Here is a 17784-nt window from a genome sequence, read left to right on the forward strand (position 1 = left end):
TTGAATAAGGAGGTTACCTACAGAGTGGGAAAGTCTTAGTCATCTGTAAAGGACTGCTATCTAGAAAATACTAGAACTCAAAAAACTAATAACAAGAAAGCAACTAAATTTAAAAAATGGGCTGAGCAGAGAGAATTTTCAAGAGAGGAAATAAAATGACTAATAAATATTTTAAAATATGTTCAACATCCTTAGCCATCAGGGAAATGCTGAGATTCCCTGAGATTCTGTCTTACCCCAGTCAGAATGGTTTTCACCAAGAAAACAACAAACACTGAAGATGATGTGGGAAGAAGAAACAATTACTCACTACTAGTGAGAATGTAAACTGATACTACCATTATGGACATAAATGGGGGGGGTCTCAAAAGGCTACAGATAGACTTCCCACCTCGTCTAGCTCTATCACTCCTGGGCATCTACCAAAAGGACTTCACATTCTGTTACAGCCATTCTCCTCAGTTATGTCTACGGCTGCTCTATTCATCATGTCAAGGAAATGAATCAGACTAAATGTCCATCAATAAATGAATAAATAGTGAAAAAATGGTACACACACACAAAGAAAAATAGAATTATAGTTTGAAAAAAAAATAGAGGCGGGCTGTAGTTGTGCAAGCCTTTAATCCTAGCACTCAGAGGCAGGGGCAGGCAGATCTTTGAGTTCGAGGCCAGTCTACTCTATAGAGCGAGTTCCAGGAGAGGCAAGGCTACACAGAGAAACCCTGTCTTAAAAAAACCAACCCCTCCCCCAAAGTCCTCCAAAACAGATGAAAATGCAAACTATGAATGAGTAGGCAAGGCTCAGGAAGACAAGCACATGCCTCTCCTGCAGGACTCGGTCTCTAGCCTCCATATCACCATATGGAAATCTGTGTAGGATGAAGAAAGAGAGAAGTATCTTGTGAATTGTGTTACATGCACATAGTCATATGTATATATGTGTATATTCCTAACCATAACCTGCTTGGTCTGTAAAAAGGTACTTGTATATATATTTTCAGGGCTGACCATTCTGTGTGTTGGATAAAAAAATCAACAATAACAACAAAAACACAAAAAACTGGTGTGCTCTATCCCCTGGGTGAGGACTATTTCTCACATTCTCATCAGTCTTTTAGACAACTCCTGCACCCAAGGCTCAGGGAACACTGCAGATGAGGAGACAGGAAGATCATAAAAGCCAGGGGGTCGGGGAGTTTGCTTTGGAACTATGTCTCCCAGCAATGTCAGGAGCTACACCCATGAGGCGTCACTATCCTAACTGTATAAATATGAGCTGAACTCGCGCAACAACAATCAACACGCCAAAGTCAAAGCAAACACTATGAGGCCTCAATCCTACTCAAAAAACTACAGGCAATATAGTTACTTTTAAATGAATAGTGGGGTCCAAAGCCTTTAATAAAAAAAAAAATTACAGATCCAGTGGACTTTTTTTTAATAAAAAAAGAATTACAGATCCAGTGGTTTCTTTTAACCCTTTAAAGGTACATATCTTTTAAGTAGAAAACAAAAATTGATATATTCCATAGAGAAACAGTTATACATACTTATTTTTTCTCATAATTTTTTATGTTTAAGCTTATCTTTGTATTATCCATGCACTGGCTAGTTTTATGTCAACTTGACACAAGCTAGAGTCATCTAAAAGGAGCAAACCTCAACTTAGAAAATGCCCTCATAAAATCCAGCTGTAAGAGCAATTTCTTACTTAGTGATTAACAGGGGAGGGCCCAGCCCATTTTGGGTAGTGCCATCCATGGATTGGTGGTACAAGGCTCCATAAAAAAGCAGGCTGAATAGAAACACAATGGTGGATCAATGGAATCGAATAGAAGACCCAGAAATAAACCCACATGCCTACGGATACTTGATTTTTGACAAAGAAGCCAAAACCATACAATGGAAAAAAAACAGCATCTTCAACAAATGGTGCTGGTCTAACTGGATGTCCACATGTAGAAAAATGCAAATAGATCCATATTTATCACCCTGCACAAAACTAAAGTCCAAGTGGATCAAAGACCTCAACATAAAACCAGACACACTAAACCCGTTAGAAAAAAAGTGGGGAAGAGTCATGAACTCATTGGCATAGGAGACAACTTCCTGAACAGAACACCAACAGCACAGGCTCTAAGAGCAACAATCAATAAATGGGACCTCATGAAGCTGAAAAGCTTCTGTAAAGCAAAGGACACTGTTGTCAGAACAGAACAACAGCCTACAGACTGGGAAAGTATCTTCACCAACCCTCTATCTGACAGAGGGCTAATATCCTGAATATAGAAAGAACTCAAGAAGTTAAAAAGCAACAAATCAAGTAATCCAATTTAAAAATGGGATACAGAGCTAAACAGAGAATTCTCAATAGGGGAATACTGAATGACAGAGAAACACTTAAAGAGATGCTCAACATCCTTAGTCATCAGGGAGATACAAATCAAAATGACCCTGAGATTTTACCTTACACCCATCAGAATGGCTAAGATAAAAAACTCAAGTGACAACACATGCTAGAGAGGATGTGGAGAAAGGGGAACCCTCCTCAATTGGGAGGATGTGGGAATGTGAACTTGTATAACCATTTTGGAAATCAATCTGGTGCTTTCTCAGACAATTAGGAATAGCGCTTCCTCAAGATCTAGCTATACCACTCCTAGGCATATATCCAAAAGGTGCTCAAGTATACAACAAGGACATTTGCTCAACCATGTTCATAGCAGCTTTATTTGTAATAGCCAGAATCTGGAAACAACCCAGATGTCCCTCAACTGAGGAATGGATACAGAAATTGTGGTACATTTATAGAATGGAATACTACTCAGCAATTAAAAACAAGAAAATCATGAAATTTGCAGGCAAATGGTGGGAACTAGAAAAGATCATCCTAAGTAAGGTATCCCAGAAGCAGAAAGACACACATAATATATACTCACTTATAAGTGGATATTAGCAATTAATATAAGATAAATATACTAAAATCTGTACACCCCAAGAATCTAATCAAGAAGGAGGACCCTGGGTAAGATGTTCAATCCTCATTCAGAAAAGCAAATGGGATGGACATCGGAAGACGGAGAAAACAGGGAACAGGATAGGAGCCTACTACAGAGGGCCTCTGAAGGACTTTACCCAGCAGGGTTATCAAAGCAGATGCTGAGACTCTTAAGCAAACTTTGGTCAGAGTTCAGGGAATCTTATGAAAGAAGGGGGAGCTATAAATACCTGAAGGGGACAGGAGCTCCACCAGGAGAACAACAGATCTGAAATATTTGGGCATTGGGGTCTTTTCTGAGACTGATACTCCAACCAAGGACTGCATGGAGATAAACTAGAACTCCTTGCTCAGATGTAGCCAGTCCAGTGTCCAAGTGGATTCCCTAGTAAGGGGAACAGGCACTGTCTCTGACATGAACTCAGTGGCTGGCTCTTTGATCACCTCCCCCTGGGAGGTGGGGGAGCAGCCTTACCAGGCCATAGAGAAAGACAATGCAGGCAATCCTGATGAGATCTGATAGGCTAGGGTCATATGGAAGGACCTCGCCTATCAGTGGTATGGGGGAGGGGCATGGGAAAAGAAGAGGGAGGGAGGGCTGGATTGGCAGGGCACAAGGGAGGGGGCTACAGCTGGGATAGAAATTGAATAAATTGTAATTAATAAAAAATAAATTAATTAAAAAGAAAACATTTACAGACAGTAAATCATAAAGGATTTTTAAAATATAAATAAAGCAGGCTGAGCAAGCCATCGAGGAGCCAGCCAGCAAGCATCACTCCTTCAGGCCTCTGCTCAGCTCTTGCCCTTTAGGTTCTCGCCCTTTTTGAGTTTCTCCCCTGACTTTCTTCAATGATGAACAATGATTTAGAAGCATAAGCCAAATAAATCCTTTCCTCCCCAAGTTGCTTTAGTCATGGTGTTTTATCACAGTGAAAGAAACCCTAACTAAGATAATTGGTTAGTAAATCTCAATTTAAAGGCAAAGGCTGGCAGATCTCCCCAAGTTCAAGGCCAACCTGGTCTACAAAGTGAGTGTGGGACAGGCAGGGCTACACAGAGAAACACTGTCTCGAAAAACAAAAACAAACAAACAAAAATCTAAAATTCAAAAATGTATAGGGGCTGGAGAGATGGCTGAGAGGTTAGGAGCACTTGGCTGCTTTTTCAAAGGTCCTAAGTTCAATTCCCAGCAACCACATGGTGGCTCACAGCTACCTATAATGAGGTCTGGTGTCCTCTACTGGTACGCAGGCCACATGCAGAACATTGTGTACATAATAAATAAATAAGTAAATAAATGTATAAAAATCTCAGTGAACTGTTTAAATAGATTCTTCTTTTCAATTGTATGTGTATTTCTGTGTGCATGCGTGTGTGTGCACACGAGTGCTCACAATGAGTACAGGTGCCTTTGGAGGTGAAAGGTGTCAGATCCCCTACATCTGGAGCCCCAGATAACAGTAAGTTGTCTGATTCGGGACCTGGGAACTAAACTCAGGTCCTCTAGAAGAACAGCAGGTGCTCTTAAGAACCCAGCCAGCTCTCCGGCCCACAAAAAGCATTTTAAACACTTTGTATGTGATCTGCCTCTTTTCTTTTATTTGCTTAACTTGGTTCAAATTTTAAAAAAAATTATTCCCAAATATGCAGTGGCCTCCTGAGTGTTTTAATACAAGGGGCTCCTTTCACCACCCCATACATCTTTTCATCAAAAGGCCACCCTTCCTGAAGCACACACTTCCTTCTTTTCTCACACACACATCGAAAGTAAACTTTGCTCACTTGTTTGATTCCTGTTTTTCATCACCTGCCCTTACACCCTCTCAGAACGTAAGTTCTTTGAGAGCAGGGATGCCTTGAATCTTGTTCACTGCTGTGTTACAAGCATTTCATATTACAGAGCTGTCAATGATTATTTATTGAAAATAAGTAGATATAGCTAGCTTAGTGGTAGGCTGAATGGCATGTGTAAGGCCCCCTGTTCAACCATCTCTGAGGAAAACAACGTAGCAAGCCCTGGGTTGAGGCATCACTGCAATACTTTTGATTGGCAAGATGGAAAGACTCTAACCTCCCATCCTCATAGTCTGAACTGACTTGCTCAAGTTGTTCTCTGACCTCCCCTCAATAACTAAATTTAAATTCTTTAAAAGAAAATGGACCTAAGTTCCATAACAAAGTATTAGTGTTCTAATATATCTTTTTAAAAAACAAACTTCATTTTGTAGTGACTTTAATTATTTATTTGTTTGATGAAAGTCTGACTAGATAACTTAGGCTGGTCTAAAACTTGCAATCTTCTTTTCAGCTGGGTAAACTACCAGGATTAGAAATATATGTCATTACTCCTGGCTTTTGTGATAATGTCACGTTTATTTATTTATTCATTCTGAGTGTGTCTGTGAGAGTCAGAGAAAGAATGTGAAGAATGTGTGTGTGAGAGAGTATGTATGTGTGTGAGAGAGGGAGCAAAGTGGAAGAGAGAGAGACACAGAGAGAGAATGAGTGTGTGTGTAGGTATGTACAAGTGTACTGGAGCATGTGTATTTGTGAGCACAGGAGCTCTCTTGACTATGCTGCTGTGCAGGTGTGGAGGTCAGAGGACAACTTACAGGACTCAGTTCTTTCCTTCTGTCACATGGGCTCTAGGTATCCAACTCAAGCTGTGAGGGTTTAGCAGCAAATGCCTTTATCCACTGAAGCCATCTTGCTGGCCCTGGTAATTTTGGATGTATAGAAAACTTGCAAAGATAAGCCAGAGTTGCTGGATGCCTTTTCCTCATCTTCCCCTAATGTTAACACATTTGTTTATTAGTTTCAATTGGGACTGCATCTCAGTGCTAAAATGCATTGCCCAAAATAAGTAAACAAATAAATGTAACACTATTAACTAAGCTTCAAGGTCCCAGATTTAATCAGTTTTTCAATTACTATCTTTTTTTATCTCAAGACCCAATGTAGCATAACACATTAGATTGGGTAATCTTATCTCCTTAATCTCTTCCAATTTGTGACAATTTCTCTTTAAAATTATTTCATGTGCATTGGCGTTCTGCCCACATGTATGCCTGAGTGAAGGAACTGGAGTTACAGACAGTTTTGAGCTGCCACACAGGACCTCTGGAAGACCAGTCAGTGCTCTTAACCACTGAGCCATCTCTCCAGCCCCTTGTGACAATTTCTAAATTTTCCTAGATTTTTTTAATTCACTTTAAAATTAAAAAAATTAAATCCTATGTAGTGTGTATGAGTGTGCGCATGTGTGCTCAAGTACATGGGCATGTTGGAGGGCAACTTAAGGGGGTCAGGGCTCTCTTCCCATCTATCCCCGGGGAGAGAGTCCAGGCTGCCGAGCCTGACAGAGAGTAGCATCACCTGATAAGACATCTGCTTGCCCCCACCTTAAAACTTTTGATGAAACTATTTATAAATGCTCTAGAATGTCCTTCAATCTGAGGTTATCTGGTATTTTTCTACCATGTACTTAGGATACCGGAAAGTACCAAAAGGGGCGGCTTATTTCTTGCTACATGTTTTTATCAGGGTATAAGTGATAGGAATACAATTTGTCACTAGTTGTTATTAATCTTAATCTCTTTAGGTGCTTGTAAGGTCTGCTCAGTAGAGTGAGAACAGTTTTCTCCTTCCATGCTCTGGGAAGGCATCTTTAAATCCACCCTACATTCAAGGAGAGAGGAATTAATATACTCTTCAGAGTGGTGAGTAGTTATATATTTCTTCCACTCATTTCTAATTGTAAGAGAAAGAGGAAGTTATATTCACTTTGTCTTTGAAAACAGATACTGAGTTCCTACGGGTAGAACTTAATTAAGTACTCTTACCTACCAGTATCAAGATACCAAAGATCCTTGCAGCAGACTTGGCTATTAAGTGCTTTTTTGTAGCCATCTCTTCCACTCCAAAAATACAAACGAGTGCCAATTGCAACAGCACAGTGTCCAGCTCTTGGTCTTGGCCTTGAGTTTTTCTTATCCTCCTGAGAATCTGACACTAGAGTAGTCCACTCTGCTGTATCTAAAATGAAAGGCTTTCCATGACTCTGTTATTGCTTATAAGCAGCAAAGTAACAAAAATTAGTTTTTCAGACATCGTGTTAATGAGTAAGTTTCAAAAGACTCACCTAGATTTAGGTAAGAAAATGAGCTGGTACATCTCCATTCACAATCATGAGGTGAATTCTCAGTACTTTCACCCTTGTGTGGAATCCATCCACCAAAAATGTACATCCTAGACAACAAAAGAAAACCAAAAACTTACAGTAAGTGGTTTAAGTTTACTTTTTGACAGAAATACTAAGAATGAACTTAAATTTATTGGTTGACTTAAAACTTTAGAACTACTCACTCGCCACAGTGTAAAGGTAGTATTATATACCTAAGAAAATTATTTTAAAAGGGTGGTAGACATCTGAAGTAACAGGTACTTAGGAAGCTAGGCAAAGAGGGGGTTTATTTGAGCCCGAGTTTAATTAAGGCCACACAACAACAACAAAAAAGTTGACGATTTTATAAAGCACTACTAAATCAAAATTATACTGTCAAGTAAGTTGAAGTGAAGAATGTCTGAACTACAATATTGAAAACCAGTGCTCTAGGTAATACAGTAAGACAAGCATCCATCTACCTGTGCTTCCTGACTGCAAGCAGTGACTTCCCCAAAATGGTGGACTATCATTTCAAACTATGAGCAGAATTAACCCCTCTTTCTTAAATTGCTTTTGTCAGGGTATTTTAATCATATCAACAGAAAAGTAACTAAGACAGTGGCCCAAAAAGATGAAATTTCAGGTAACTTTGGTCACTGCTATTACTTAAACATAGCAACTTTAAGCCTGGTGTGGCTATGCCTATAGTCCCAACTGCATGGGAGGCTGTGGTAAAATCATGCCTGAACAAGCCCGATGGTGCAGGCTTACAAGGAGGCTGAAGCAAGAAGATCACAAGTTTGAGGGCTGCCTAGGCAAGTAAGTGACACTTGGTCTTCAAATAAAAAAAAAGTTTGGTGGTGTAGCTCTGTAGTAGGACACTTACAAGATATGTGTAAGATGCTCAGTTCAAACTCTAGCACTGTTAAAACGGATACATAAATAACTTTAAACTTTTCCCCAGCACCCAAAGGTTCTTGTGTGAGAATTCTGAGTGCTTGTGAGAAAACTCCAAGAAAGCAAGAGTCTTGTGACCTCGTTTCTTCAAAACACAGAACTGTTCTTGGAATGTGTTTTCATGCTCCTCCCAGGTGTAGCAGATAGGAGTTTACTTCGGCTGTTGTTATTCATATGCCTGTATGGAAAAACATGTTCTTGCCACATGTGGCTTGTCCTTGTGGTTGAACACCTTGCTCATGTGATTCTTCTTAACCTCATAGTACAAGCTGTCTGTGCTCTGAACAGAGTGGCTACTGCATGAGATTTTAGTCGCCCTTCCACTTAGGCCCCGCTCTCCCACGTTCATGCTGCCAATGAGAAAAACAATTCTTTTAAAAATGTTTTAAGATATATTTTATTTTGTGTGTGGGGGTGCTTTGCCTGCAAGTGTGCATATGCATTGCAGGTGTGCCTAAGGAAGCTAGGAACTGGAGTCACTGGTGGATGTGAGCCACCATGCAGATGCTGGGAATCTAACCAGACAAACGACAAGGCAGCTCGGCAGTACCTGCTGACACTTAGGTCCTCTCCATGGTCAGGAAAGGCATGTGAAGCTAAATAAGTATCAGAGATAGTACTAAAAGAAAACGGTGTCGAGGCGTTCAGCTCCCACAGACTTCAGCTGTGATCAGCGCAGGGAGTCACTGTTAAGTCAGGTAATCTGAGAAAGCAGCATCTTGACTTTTCTTTGTCTGAATCTTTCAAAGTTCAAGTTGGTAAACATAACAATAAAAAAGCAAACAAAAGAAAGCCGTACTTGTTTCCTATAACACTGGCTGTGTGAAGGCTTCGTGGAAGTGGTACTGTCCCTTTAGTTTCTGGTTTGGACCATAACATAGTTTCTAGAAATAAAAATAAGCAAATCAGGACCTTGATCTAATAATAGTGAATCATCTCATCTCACTTTATACTCTTAAAAACAGAACAAAAGAAGTACTTATCAAAATAAAGCTAAAATACTGCAAATCAGTTACCTGAATTTCATCTTAAACATTTCCACACCACAAAAACTGCCAATCAGAAATCTATTTTCATTTGAACTTAACATTTATACAGAAGAGGTGTGTTTTCAGCATCATTAACTTTGAGTTACAAATATTATTTCTGAGTTTTACATTTTAAATAAGACAGACAAAGATGGGAAGCATATTTCCAGTGACTTCTGGAATCCCTTCAGACAAAGCTACCCTGAAGTTTCCCGCTGGTTAGCAATGTTGTGAAAGCCACACTTCCCAAAGGCAGGAGGACAACCATACAAATAAGCAAGCCAACCAGATACTTCTCAGAGTAAGAACGGGTACTACCGACAATTACACAGGACAATAAGCATAAAGCTGGACTGTTCTAGACAAACCAGGACCTATGGTAATGTCAAAGGAAACACAGGAAAGTTAATTCCATAAATTGAGCATTCACTTGTTCAAAATGATTGATCATGTCCCATCTGTTCCTAAGACTATAAATGATGACTATATTCTTAGTGCAACTTGACAAATATTTAAAACAAAAATATTTTAAATACATTTAAATTTTTCTTTACCAATCATAAGAAATTCCTGAATCAAATTAAGATTACCTAAATCAAGCTGCCATAGGTCATCCAGCCGAGCACCGCACATTCCACCAAAAACATACATCTTAGGACTCCCAGAGTCTTTTTTACAATATATAATAGCGGTATGGGATTCTCTTGGAGAAGGTACAATGCCTTTGGTGGCTGGAATGCTCCAGCCCACAACCCCAGAACCATGCTGTAGTTCCAACTCATAGAAATCATTTAAATACCTAGGGTATCACAAAAGAAATGAAGATGTTCAAATTGTATAGATGTTGTATTTTCTCTTTATTTTGGTTCATAATTATAACATATGTTAGCCACACAAAGTGCATAGAGTTTGCAGCAGGAGGACCATAAGTTCCAGGTCAGTATGAACCACACAGAAACACAATATCTCAAAAAAGGAGGAAAGAAAAAGAAAAGGGGGCTTAAGAGATGGCTTAGCAGCTAAGAGCATTGACCACTCTGGCAGAGAACTCAGTTGGGTTCTTAGTGCTGACATCTGGCGGCTACAACCACCTGAACTCCAGTTAGAGGATCTGATGCCCTTTTCTGTTCTCTATAGACACCTACATGCACATGGTGCAATAAACTCATGAATATAAACACACACACAAACATGCACGCTTTTATTTAAAAATGTCTACCAGATGCTTATTGTAAAAAACACTTCACATAGTACAGAAAAGTACTAAGCAAGCATAACTTTGATACTCATTCATTACATACACATTTATCAAACTCTACTATGTCCCAGGTACCTGTTACGATTTAACATTGAAGATATTAAACATCTGGCCAAAATTCTCATCAATGACAACAGTGATGGCTTTAAAACACAGTCCCAACTATCTGACATTCTTTCCCTCAGGAAATAAGGTTCCTCTCCTCTTTATTTTAGGATAGTCTGTGACTGAACAAGGTGTGTAAAGGCTGGGCTGTAAAAGGCCAAAATATTCTTACTATAACACTGCTTGTAGAATTCTCAACCACCTTCTGAGAAGGCCACCTAAGGATCTGGGTATATAGCTCAGTTGGTGGAGTGCTTGCAAGTATGAGTCCCTGAGTTCAATCTTCAGCAATGTATATCGCAAGCACAGTGGCATATACCTATAATCTCAGCAGTCAGAAGGTATAGCAGAATGATTAAGGTTATTCTTGGTTACAGAGTCCAAGGCCAGCCAGGGCTATATGAGATCTTGTCTCAAAACAATAGACATATGTAGGTATGTTAGGTGATAGCCCAATTGAATCCGTCCTTCAGCTACCTTAGCTAACTATGAGATGTGGGGATAACCACCCAGCTTTTCCACTATAGGGTTAGCCATCCCTTCTGCACTCCGATTTCCTTATTTATAGAATTTATGAGCACAATAAGTCATTATTTTGCACCATTAGTTTGTTACACAGCACTAGATAACAAGAACACTTATTTTTAAGATTTATTTATTATTTGCACAGTATTCTATACTGCATGCGGGCCTACACATCAGAAGAGGGCACCAGATCTCTCTATAGGTGGTCATGAGCCTCCATGCAGTTGCTGCGAACTGAACTCAGGACCTCTGGAAGAGCAGCCAATGCTCTTAACCGCTGAGCCATCTCTCCAGCCCAACAAAAACAATTATTATGGACAAGTATTTTGGCAAATATTTGAAGACATTGCTATATAGAATAAATACTGCTTTGCAATCTTTTTAGCACGCTATAAATGTCATAGCAATGTCCTAAAGAGAGTCTTTAATTTAGAAACTGGCATTAAACTTGCCTTAACCAGCTTCTCTTCTTGAAAAACTGTCATTAATCTGTGACATTTTTTTTTTTTAACACAGTGACTTTTGGGTTTTTTTTTTTTTTTTTTTTGTTTTTTTTGTTTTTTTTGAGAAAGCATGTACATGTGGTATCATGCACTTGGGCTTATATGTGTGTACATGTGTGAGCAAGAGGATGGTGTCCCTCTCAATCAGTCTTTGCCTTTTATAGTTGAGGCAGTTGTCCCTGAACCTGGAACTTGGTTTGTCTTGGCTAGTCTTGCCCAGAGTTTTCCTGTCTCTGCCTCCTTTTAGCTGGGATTACATGACGGTCTCTATACACACTCAGCTCTTTATTTGGGCTCTGAGCATCCACACGCAAGGTCCTCAAACTTGCATGACAAAAGCTTACCCTGCTGAACTATCTCCCAATTCCAAAAATGTCATTTTTAACAACCAATTCAACTTCCTAATAATTTACTCAAGTATGAGAGGAAAAACCAAAACATTGAGAACATAAAATTCAAAGTCTAGGGACTGGAGAGATGGCTCAGTAATTATGAACACATACTACTGTTCCAAAGGACGTGAGTTCAGTTCCCATCACCCACTTCAGATGGCCTACAAACATGTGTAACTCCAGCTCCAGGGAGCGCCAACACCTCTGGCCTCATTGGGCATCAACACCCATATGCACATACCCACACAAAAACTCCCAAGCACACATAATTAAAAAGAAGCACTTACAGCCTGTGTGGCAGCGCACACCTGTAATCCTACTACTCCAGAGCAGAGGCAGGCAGATCTCTGAGTTTAAGACCAGCCTTGTCTACAAAGCAAGTTCCAGGACAGCCAGGGCTGTTACACTGAGAAATTCTTTCTTGGGTGGGATGGGAGGACTTCTAAAAGAGGCATGCTGAGATATTTAAGGGTGATGCTGCACAATGCCTACAACTTTGAAGTGTGTGTGTGTGTGTCCATGGGTAGTTTACTCTTTTAACCTTTGTAAATGTGAATTGTTTTGGGTGAATCAAAGAAAAGAAAAAAATGAAAGAAAAAAAATGAAAGAAAAAGAGAGGCTGCTGAAACTTCATATATGTTTCAGTGACTTTATATAATGATCAAATAATACGAAAGTCCATATGGCATTTATACCAACGATAACAGCAAAATTCCAACTTGTTCCCAAAATGACAAGACAATTTCAGTTTAAGTGTGATAATTTCTGAACAGCTAGTGAAACAGAATTAGCAGATATAACAAAGGGAAACAGAGAAAAACAATAAACCAAAATAAAATGTAAAAAGGGGGAAATAAGGAAAGTACCACACACATAAAGTATTTAGTAAAACAGTTCTTTAAAAAGACCCACCCTAGCACTGCAAAGATAGCTTAGTAGATAAAAGCACCGGATGCTCTTCCAGAGGACCCACACAGAGTCCACAACCAACTGTTCCAGGGAATCCAATACCCGATTCTGGCTTCTATTTGCACCAGACATACATGTACAGACGCACATGCAGGCAAAACATCCAAACACATAAAACAATAAACATTTCTAAAGATCCACCCTAAGCAATGTCAAACAAAGCAAAAAGAAGCAAAAAGAAAAATAAGAAATGTATGTCACAAAGATCAAGTTTTGTTTGTTTGCTTGTTTAAAGACAGGGTCTCACTATGTAGACCAGGCTGACCTCAAACTCACCAAGTGTGTCTGCCTCTGCTTCTCAAGGGCTGGAATTAAAAGCATAGCCACCATACCCAAATAAGATCAAATTTTAGCATAAAAGAATTTCACAGGCATGATGGATCACACCAGCAATCCTAGTATTTAGGAGACTGAGATAGGTGAATTACTGTGAATTTAAGGCTAGCCTGAGGTACAGATTGAGTCCCTGTCCATAAAAAGAAATGACAAAATTCCTAAAATCAAGATAATGACCAACCGAGCCTGGTGCAGTGGTACACACCTGTAGTCCCAGCACTCAGGGAGGCAGAGACAAGCAGATTGCTATGAGTTTGAGGCCAGTCTGGTCTACAAAGCAAGTCCAGGACAGCCAGGGCTACACGCAGAAACCCTGTCTCGGAAAAAAAAAAAAAAAAAAAAAAAAAAGATAATGTTCAACCACACAAGAAACATAAACAGCTAATCAAGGCATAGACAAAATCACAAAGTGTGTATAATTTATGTGTATATGTACACACACATATATATAGACACACATAAAATACGCCAACAATGTTAATTCAGAAGGCTATGAAATAATTTGGTAACAATAAAGTGATTTCTAGGAATTGGGAATAAATATAGCTCAGATTTCAATGATTAGTAAAAAAATTCTAATTTTTATTTATCTATTTTTTTAAACAGGGTTTCTCTGTGTAGCCCTAGCTGTCCTGGATTCGCTTAATGGAACAGGCTGGCCTCAAATTCAAAGTACTCTACCTGCCTCTGCCTCCCCAGTGCGGGGGGGAAGGTGTGCACCACCACCCCTGCCAAAGATCTATTAAAGAGCATAAAAACAGCCCCCATCTAAACAGCCCCCATCTAAACAGCCCATCTAAACAGCCCCCCATCTAAACAGCCCATCTAAACAGCCCCCATCTAAACAGCCCATCTAAACAGCCCCCCATCTAAACAGTCCCCCATCTAAACAGCCCCCATCTAAACAGCCCCCATCTAAACAGCCCCCCATCTAAACAGCCCCCCATCTAAACAGCCCCCCATCTAAACAGCCCCCATCTAAACAGCCCATCTAAACAGCCCCCATCTAAACAGCCCCCATCTAAACAGCCCATCTAAACAGCCCCCCATCTAAACAGCCCCCCATCTAAACAGCCCCCCATCTAAACAGCCCCCCATCTAAACAGCCCCCATCTAAACAGCCCCCCATCTAAACAGCCCCCATCTAAACAGCCCCCCATCTAAACAGCCCCCATCTAAACAGCCCCCCATCTAAACAGCCCATCTAAACAGCCCCCCATCTAAACATCCCCCCATCTAAACAGCCCCCATCTAAACAGCCCCCCATCTAAACAGCCCCCCATCTAAACAGCCCCCCATCTAAACAGCCCATCTAAACAACCCATCTAAACAGCCCCCCATCTAAACAGCCCCCCATCTAAACAGCCCCCATCTAAACAGCCCCCCATCTAAACAGCCCCCATCTAAACAGCCCCCATCTAAACAGCCCCCATCTAAACAGCCCCCCATCTAAACAGCCCCCATCTAAACAGCCCCCCATCTAAATAGCCCATCTAAACAGCCCCCCATCTGAACAGCCCCCCATCTAAACAGCCCCCATCTAAACAGCCCATCTAAACAGCCCCCCATCTAAACAGCCCCCCATCTAAACAGCCCCCATCTAAACAGCCCCCCATCTAAACAGCCCCCCATCTAAACAGCCCCCCATCTAAACAGCCCCCATCTAAACAGCCCCCCATCTAAACAGCCCCCATCTAAACAGCCCCCCATCTAAACAGCCCCCCATCTAAACAGCCCCCCATCTAAACAGCCCCCCCAATCTTATTTTTTTGTATGGTGTTGGTATAATGTTCTTGTGGAATGTATACAGTTTCCCCTTGTTCATTCACATGCTGATTTTTCTACCCCACTCTCTGGTTTCAATCCTGACACTGCATCGTGATGTTTATTCTAAGCATCACCTGTCTCAAGTTTGTGTAAACATGCCACCATTTGTTCTCTGAATTTTCAATAAAACAACCAGCCAGTGCTGTGCAATGGAGAGAACAGAGTGGGACATCCTGGTCCGGAGGAGAGAAGGAAGCAAATAGGAGTAGGAGAGAGAGATCAGCAGGACAGGACTTGGAACCATGAGGAGAGATGAACTGGACCTAAAATATGACTAAAAGCAAGTATAATGGGTGAAATCTTAATGGTAGGAAGCTATGCAGGCTTGGAGGTTTAGGATGGAGTAACTATTGCCCAGCATTGTGCTCTAGGTTAATTAAATAAATCTTAGTCTCTGTGTGGTGATTTGGGTATACAGCTGGTTTAGGAATATCCACTGTTTAACTAAAAGATAAAACAATACTAAATATTAATAACCCACAACAGTATTTGTGTATAACTCACTGAATATAAATTATAGTTCAAGACATACTAATACACTGGCATAATCAATTATACAAGAATCAATTTAACAAGATGATTTATGATTAGAAATGACAGTTTGAAAATACTTTCTAAGGACTGAAAAACACAAATACATAAAAATGTGTTTAGCCTTATAATAACTAAAGATAAAATACTTTAACCTAAACCCTAAATAAGCATTTGTTCAAGCATACCTGGGAACATTATTATTTGAATCTTCACTTTCATTTGCCAGGCCACCAAACAAATAGCATTTGTTACCATATAAAGAGAAGCTATGTCCAAGCCGAGGACAAGGAGGTAAGCCAGAAGGAGGAGGTTGGGGTTTCACTTTTTTCCATAACCAACGACTTGCCTAAAAAACAAAACAAAACAAAACATTCCTATAAAAGCAGGAAGCATTTTTATTTCTATACTGTCAACAGTGAAACACAATACCAATAGACCCAACGATCCAATAAGCTCCTCTGGAGACCACTGACAAGCAAGTGGCTAACTTCTGGTTTGTTTATTGAGACAGGGTCTCACGTATATAGCCTTGGTTATCCTGGAACTCACTGTGTAGATGAGGCTAGCAAATAACTCAGAGATATGACTGCTTCTGCCTCCCAAGTTGTGGGGTTAAAGGTGTACGTCATTATGTCCAAAGAAGTGGCTACTTTCTGAAATTAAAATGTAGGTCTTAGTAAGGCTTGCTATGGTAATCCCAGAATTCGTGAGCCAAGAGGATCCTTGTCTACTGACTAAGTGAAATTTGTCTCACAAAGTAATAGGTATATGTGTGCATATGTATTTGTCAGTAGACATTCAGGTGAATCCTCTATATACACAAATTTCCATAATGATACACTAAGCTTATAATAATAATATCACTTCTAATTTTTCCAAGTGAAATAAGTATTTATAAGTACAATTTTAAGATTATATATAATTCATGAAATCTTTCCTTTAGATATTAGGTAATTTATTTAATATTTATTGTTAATTATAATAATTATGTTATATTGTTATAATAATCCATGATTATTTAATATTTAACCTTTAAATAAAAAAACTCAATTAACAAATCAAACTCCAAAATGTATTTTTTGGCCATGAGAATCTTCTCTATTTGAGATGGTTGCTTACTTGGAAATAAGTACAACCCATTTGCATATGCCAAGTGGTAGATACCCTCATGATCATGGATGGCCCTTGAACAAAGCAAGAACAGTCAACAAGGACTGACTCTGGTTTAATAAGCCAGTCAAATTTAGAAAGGGTAGATGAAACTATAGCCTCTCTTTGCATGACTATGGGAAATAATTATGACTGTTAAAGGAAATCATTCTTTCATAATGAGACACAAGTTTTCAAAACATGGTCTAGATAGCAGAAATGTAAATGTTCAGGCCACAAACAGTACTGACTCAAAAAACCCAGGGGCAGGACCCACAATCTGTTTTTAACAGTTAAGGGGGTGCTTGTGCTGTAGGCTGAGGGACCAGTGCACCAACATGTAACAGCTAAACATGTAACTGTCCCTAAATATGTAACTGTAAAAGTACTGCTAAAGGCCAGATACATTTAGGCTATAAATACCATGCCAGTTATAAGGCAAGACATTAGATATTTTGACTTGTCAGTGAAGTGGAAACACTTTCTTTGAAGCTATAAAATGTAGAACATCTGTTACTGTACCTGTGCTAATAAATTATTTTTCAATCTCTTAAAAACTATGACAATTTCATTAGCACCTCAGCCTGAAATAATAAATGTGAGATACACTTACCTGTAACTCATAAAGCTCATTGCTGTATCTTCCATATTCAACCATGCCCCCAAATACTAGTATTCTAGTGCCATCACAGACAAATCCATGGGCTGCGCAACCTGGAGGGATGTCTCCTCTAACAGCTGGCAGGAACCACTGATTTGTAACTAGTTGTAAAGAATAAAATTAAATTAAAACCAATTATAACAAGTCACCACACTCCATGAGTTTGACAGATATGTCAAAGAATATATACATATAATCAAAGTATATGTGTATATATACATACATAGCTTATATTTCAACAGTTCTCAAATGGGGATTCTTTTGCTCCCCCAAGGATATTGATTTTGCAATGTCCAGATAATTTTTAGTTGTCACCACTGGGATGGAGGTGCTACTACCAAGTCATGGGTTGAGCCTGAGATGCCAGCATC

General features: G+C 39.7%; 1 protein-coding gene across 9 annotated transcripts in view; it reads right to left on the reverse strand.

The window, feature by feature from the left end:
• Hcfc2 (host cell factor C2) overlaps positions 1-17784 on the reverse strand; it is a 43779-nt gene that overhangs the window by 24055 nt on the left and 1940 nt on the right. For all 9 annotated transcript variants that reach the window (XR_009589968.1, XR_009589967.1, XM_060377840.1 and 6 more), the window contains exons 2-7: positions 17366-17514; positions 15789-15949; positions 9745-9953; positions 8926-9010; positions 7146-7252; positions 6851-7039 (exon numbers count right to left, since the gene is read on the reverse strand). Coding sequence is in view for 7 of the 9 variants with exons in the window: in XM_021640941.2 (XP_021496616.2) it covers positions 6851-7039; positions 7146-7252; positions 8926-9010; positions 9745-9953; positions 15789-15949; positions 17366-17514 (900 nt within the window). In the remaining 2 variants the exon portion in view is untranslated. The remainder of the gene's footprint in view (positions 1-6850; positions 7040-7145; positions 7253-8925; positions 9011-9744; positions 9954-15788; positions 15950-17365; positions 17515-17784) is intronic.

This window comes from Meriones unguiculatus, chromosome 2, assembly GCF_030254825.1.
Source record: "Meriones unguiculatus strain TT.TT164.6M chromosome 2, Bangor_MerUng_6.1, whole genome shotgun sequence".
Classification (NCBI taxonomy): Eukaryota; Metazoa; Chordata; class Mammalia; order Rodentia; family Muridae; genus Meriones; species Meriones unguiculatus.